We start from the raw sequence: 6403 nt of genomic DNA, 5'->3' as shown, positions 1-6403 counted from the left end.
TTTATTAAATCACTTTAAAATAATAAAAAAAAGAAGGTAAATATATTAACTCATTTCATTTAATGGGTTAACTCGTCAAATCAATGCATACAACTTTCATATATCTATAAATATATAAAACCTAAAAGCATCTTACTTACTTTTATTTATTAGATTTGACATATGTTATATATGTGTATGTAACGAAGATCATTTGAATTGGAAGTAAAGCTCAAAAATTATTACCTAAGATCAGACGTCCATATGAAAATGAAGTCAACTGATTGGGCCTACCCTGACAGCATCTCTCGTGGGTTCCACCACTGTTTCAATCACGAGGCAGCAGCTGCTGCTTATACATATAGTCCCTAGCTGATCTTGCTGCTACTATATGCAATGGACATGAAACCATCTGGGATGGATTTGGCTAACCAGAAGAACAAGGCTGAGGAAGATGGGAAACAAGAGGAGGAGAGCAAGATCAAGAACAAGAAGCTTGGAGGCATCAAAACAATGCCATTCATTCTTGGTGAGTTTGCATTAGTATTGTTCTTTGTGTTTTTGTCTGTGCTGCTCATGTTTTACTTCCAAAACCAACATTAATTCCCAGATATGGCGTAATAGTTTGTGAAGACTAAATTTCATCATCCAATTTCTTTCTTTTGGTACTTAACTTGCGGGGATTGAACTTGATCAATGAAATTAAAAATCCAACATTTTATAAATAGATCATATATATGTCGGCAATCATCCAGTTTTATATTCTTTTGCAGGGTAAAAAACATGATTTTTTATCCATAACATTTTAAATTAATATGTTTCAAATTTATCCTTTCATTAACATATAATTAAAATTTGGACGGAATTTATCAAGTGCATTTAAACAAAATCGTCGTGCAACAAATTTAATCCACAATTCATCCAATCTTTGGTGGATATTTAATGGTGGAAGTGTAACAAATTCAAAATTTTGGATATGAAAAAGTTTATGTTTTTTAGGAAAAAAATCAAAGACTAATGAAGCAATTTATTCAATTAAAGGAGTTGTTAGCCAGAGAATTAACTGCATCTTCGATTTTTTTTTGACAGGAAATGAAATATGTGATAGATTTGCAGCTAGTGGATTCCATAGCAACATGATAACATACCTAACTCAGGAACTAAACATGCCCCTGGTTCAAGCCTCCAACACCCTCACCAATTTTGGTGGAACCGCCAACTTTACTCCCCTCTTTGGTGCTTTGATTGCCGACTCATTTGCTGGTCGCTTTTGGACCATCACTCTTGGTTCCATTTTTTATGAACTGGTCTCTCTTTCACTCATTTTCCTCAAGTGCTAAGCAGTTTGCAATGATAAAATTAGTAATGAATTCATTCAATTGATTAACCCATTGCCCTGTATCTTGCTGCAGGGCTTGGTTAGCATCACCATATCGGCAGTGCTACCATCGCTTCGTCCGCCACCGTGCCCGACTCAAGAAAACTGCCAGGAAGCTTCAACATTTCAGCTGTGGATATTGTATATTTCTCTTCTCCTCACATCTCTTGGCACTGGTGGCATTAGGCCTTGTGTTGTAACATTTGCTGCTGACCAATTGGACATAGATAAACCAAGCACTGCTCGATCTAAGAAATGGAATTTCTTCAATTGGTACTATTTTAGCATGGGATTGGCCACATTGACTGCCTTGACTGTGGTGGTTTACGTCCAAGAAAATGTGGGCTGGGGTTGGGGTCTTGGGATCCCAACAATAGCCATGGCTATATCTATTGTAACCTTTCTTATAGGTTCACCCTTCTATAGAAAAATGAAACCAGGTGGAAGTCCATTGATTCGATTGGCTCAAGTGATTGCTGCAGCTGTGAAAAAAAGAAAGGAAATTATACCTGAGGACCCCAAGCTCCTGTATCAGAACAAAGAGCTTGATGCAGCTATTTCTGTTCATGGAAGACTTGTACATACAAATCAATACAAGTAAGCTATGCTTTTCTGTTCAAAAAACTTATTTTATATTTGAAATTATCAAGATTTGAACCCTGATCACTAAAACCAAGAGTCTGGCATGGCGTAACTGCTTGTTCAATCTCTATTTACAGATGGTTTGACAGAGCTGCAATAGTAACAGAAAGTGAGGCGAAAAATTCCAACCCACCAAATCTATGGAGGCTGGCAACAGTCCATAGAGTGGAAGAGCTAAAAACCATAATCCGAATGTTGCCAATTTGGGCTGCTGGAATTCTACTTGTCACCTCATCCTCGCATCAGCATAGCTTCACCATCCAACAAGCTCGAACCATGGACCGTCACTTATCCAAATCCTTCGAAATCCCACCAGCCAGTTTGTCCATCTTCGGCATCCTTACTATGCTATCCGGATTAGTTTTATACGAACGCCTCTTCGTTCCATTCGCCAGACGGTTCACGGGCAACCCCTCGGGAATAACATGTTTACAAAGAATGGGCATCGGTTTCGGAGTCAACATCCTAGCAACACTAGTTGCATCATTTGTTGAGATGAAAAGGAAATCAGTTGCAGCCAATCACAACTTATTGGATGACCCAAAAGCCATAGTTCCCATCAGTGTGTTTTGGTTAGTTCCTCAATTTTGCCTCCATGGGGTAGCAGAGGTTTTCATGTCAGTGGGACACCTAGAATTCCTGTATGACCAGTCACCTGAAAGCATGAGAAGCACAGCTGCAGCTCTGTATTGGATAGCAATAGCTATGGGAAATTACATTGGGACATTGCTGGTATCACTTGTCCACAAATACACTGGTGCAAAAAGGAACTGGTTGCCTGACAGGAATCTCAACAGAGGAAGATTGGAATACTATTATTGGCTTGTCAGTGGGATCCAAGTTGTGAACCTGATTTACTACATAATTTGTGCTTGGTTTTATACATACAAGCCATTGGAACAGGTTAAGGAAGAAGATGGTGAATTTGATGAAAATAAGGTTTCAGAAAATGGAGTAGAGCTTGCTAGAAATGAGACAGCTTAGAATTTGCTGCTTTAGGGAATTACATGGTCGGCTTCCTAATCGGATGGCAATGGATAGCTTACGTATCGTTAAACATCATGGTTGAATTAATAAAAAGAAAAAAAAAATGTAATCTTCATGATTTTAGTCCAAAAACTACAAAACCAATGATTGCCAGCCAACTCAGCAAAAAAAACCTCTCTCTTCAAAAGGCCGAAAAAGAGAAAGTAAATTTCAACATTATCCGGTGAATTTGGACTAAAATCTCATTTTAATCACTAAACTTTAATTTATTTCAATAACATTATTAAACTTTATAAATTATATTGAATCTAATAATCGTAGCCGATTTCATTAAAAAAAAAGGAAAGGTAGACACCTAAGCTGCCACGTAATTTTTTGTGCATACCACATCATCATTTCTCAAAAAGAAAAAAAAAATCAAGTTTTTAGCTAGCTTTAAATTATCAACATTTTTTAGTACTTAGTTCTTCTAAGGAGTAAGAAAATAATTAAAAAATAAAAAATTGATTTTAGAATTGTAATATTTAGTTCGGATTGATTTTTTCATTCAATTCAAATTAAATTTAGATATTAAATATTATTATTAGGGTTAAATTAGATTTTGAATTGAGAAGTGAAAAAATAAAAAAATAATCAAATCAAATCGAATTATATATTTGTTATTAATTTGTATATAGAATTCAGATTTTTATAAAATAAAATTATTATTTAATATTTAAATTTATTTAAATATATTAAAAATCATATTAAATTTTTGTACAATAATGAAAATATCAATCATAGAAATTGTGGCATACATAAAGTTAACTTATATATTCATAAAATATAAATAATATTTATTGATTCATATATAGTATAAATCTGTATTATAATTTTTTTGTATTTCATTATAGCCTTTTTTGCAAGCGTGTGAAGAAAAGATAGTTGATTGCTGCTTACAATTTCATTTATTTAAATCACATATCCAGTGGCACGGGCTCTATTTTTTAATATTTTATTGCTTTGGTATTTGTAACAGAAAAAGAGTCCTAATATTTTCTTGTACTTTATAATCTTATGAATGCTTTCATGATATATTATAATACGTGACTAAATCATTACTAAATTATTTTACATTATTTTATACAAATTTGAAAATAATTAAAAGCCTTAAATTTAAACATTGTAATCCATAATTAATTAATCTATTTATAGGTCATTAGCAGTTGATTGTGATTGACTCTGTAAATGATATGGTTTACTTTTTCAATTTAAGAAAAGGTAACCCTAAACCATCACAATAACTTAAGGATATAATAAAGATATACTTGTCTTTCGTAACGTGAAATTAGTTCTATTATATTTATGATTTATTTAAGAGTATAATGTGTGGGTATTCTATTATTGTTTCAAGGATTGACTATCCATAATAATAATAATAAAAAAAATCATGAGTTACATTCATGGTATGTTTATTTATTTTGTTTTATCAATTGTTAACACTAATGTAAAAAGCACTTGACAACTCTATAATCATTTGCAGGTTTCTCATCAATCAGAAACTAAAAAATGTGAGTATTATATCATCCGTTTCATGAAAAAAGTAATAGATAATGATATTCTTAATACACCAAATAAGGCTAATTATTGTTTTTAATTATATATATAATTAGTATATGGAGAACTATGAATTGCATATTGATTTTATATATTCGTTTAATTAATTAATTTTGGTAGATTAGAAAGGAACATTTCATAGATGAAGAAGTTAATGAGGTGCATCATGAATGGTGTGACTATATAGTCGGATTTATAGAGTGAGGACAAAGAGTTTACAATATGGTATACAATATCCCTTTTATATTTTATGTATATTTATGTAAATTTAACATATAATGTTTATAAAAGTCCAAATCTTTTTTTCTTGCTTTTATATGAATCATTTGTTTTCATCCAAATTGTGTAAATTGAATAGTTGAGAACAATGATTTGTCAAAAAAGTTAGTTTTTTATGCGTTTGAGGACAAAATATGTTGTTAAACTTAACAAAGCGGATGTTTTGTATAAGTTATAAAATATAACTTGATAAAAATGACGTTTTCAACAAATTAAACGTAATATTTGTCTAATTTAACTTAACAAAGATTATGCCTTTATGTTAAAAATACAGTATTTGTCAAATTTTATTAAATTTAAAATTTTAATTATGTAAAATTTTACGTTAATTTGACAAAAATGATGTTTTTATTAAGCTAAACTCAATTTTTGTCTAATTTAATTTGATAAAGATAATGTTTTTATGTTTAAAATGCAGTTTGAACCAAATTTTATAAAATTTAAAATTTTAGTTATGTCAAAATTTATGTTAACTTGATAAAAATGACATTTTCATCAAGCCAAACGTAGTATTTGTCCAATTTAACTTTGACAAAAATGATATTTTTATATGAAAAAATGCAATCTTTGTCAAATTTTATTAGATTTAAAATTTTTATTATGTTAATCATAATGTTTTTGTTTTAATAAACCTAGTATTTGTCTAATACTTTCTTAAATTAAAAAAGTAATTATATAAATTTAAAAAAGTAATTATAAATTTCCAACATACAGCCTTTTAGTTAAAGGCCAAAAGATATAATGTTTTCAATATTATATACATTTTTTAACATTACAAACAAAATATAATGTCCATAATTTAAAACAGCTACATATTTTTTGTAAGAGGAAAATCAAATGATTATCGATACGTATTATATTCATTCAATTGCTTCTTTATGTAATCATTTCTAAATTCATTTGACAGAGTAAAAAAGTAATTAACTTTGTGTGTATCTCTCGTGATATATTCCCCAACAGATACTATTTCATCTCGAGAGATTCATCTAGTTGCATAATTTTATTAAAGAGCAACATTTGCCTATCATTTCCCTCAGCTTCTTTCTCAAAGAAAGTCGAAATGCCTTTAATTTCTTGCGCTATCTTATAATATGTAGCCCTATTATTACCTATATGCTCTATTAATTTAGCTAAGTTATCGGAACCCTTAGAATGCTTCTTGCTTGATAATGTTTTGCTTATAGTAAGAATTATATCATAGGCTGAACCTTCAACTTCCTTATCTTCTATTCTCTCTTTATCATGATAAATGTCAAGCTTATTTTCATTAAATCGAAAGTCTAACATTATCATCACCATAAAATGATTCCACATCATCAGTTATGGTTTCAACTCTAGCTTCAATTGCTTTATTTTGATCAAATATCTTCACAAAGTCATCAAAGTGAGAAAAATGTTTGTTCCTTAAGCCTTTAGCATGGGGTGAGTCTACAAAAAAGTTAAATTAAAGAGATTGAATCATATGTATAAAATATTTTGATAAAAAATAAACAATCAAAGTAAATTTGACTTGCATATTAACTACTTATTTGAACCTATTGA

The 6403-nt window shown here is 30.4% G+C and overlaps 1 protein-coding gene across 1 annotated transcript; it reads left to right on the top strand.

Moving 5' to 3' along the window:
* Positions 1 to 206: 206 nt before the first annotated feature.
* Positions 207 to 3101, top strand: LOC111307800 (protein NRT1/ PTR FAMILY 3.1-like). Its single transcript, XM_022906040.2, has 4 exons — positions 207 to 508; positions 1069 to 1286; positions 1392 to 1954; positions 2077 to 3101. Exons 1-4 carry the CDS (start codon positions 376 to 378, stop codon positions 2981 to 2983), a joined length of 1821 nt encoding a protein of 606 aa, XP_022761775.2. The 5' UTR covers positions 207 to 375; the 3' UTR covers positions 2984 to 3101.
* Positions 3102 to 6403: the final 3302 nt, after the last annotated feature.

Source organism: Durio zibethinus, chromosome 22 (assembly GCF_047325235.1).
Source record: "Durio zibethinus cultivar Kanyao isolate XHJ-2024 chromosome 22, ASM4732523v1, whole genome shotgun sequence".
NCBI lineage: Eukaryota > Viridiplantae > Streptophyta > Magnoliopsida > Malvales > Malvaceae > Durio > Durio zibethinus.
Note: the sequence above shows the minus strand (reverse complement) of the source record. Positions and strands in the feature narration are given on the sequence as shown.

Excerpts from the sequence above, each read along its gene's own strand:
- LOC111307800 (XM_022906040.2), top strand. The coding sequence starts at position 376 with ATGGACATGAAACCATCTGGGATGGATTTGGCTAACCAGAAGAACAAG. Across the intron at positions 509-1,068 it reads AACAATGCCATTCATTCTTG|GAAATGAAATATGTGATAGA; the intron begins GTGAGTTTGCAT and ends TTTTTTTGACAG. Across the intron at positions 1,287-1,391 it reads GTTCCATTTTTTATGAACTG|GGCTTGGTTAGCATCACCAT; the intron begins GTCTCTCTTTCA and ends ATCTTGCTGCAG.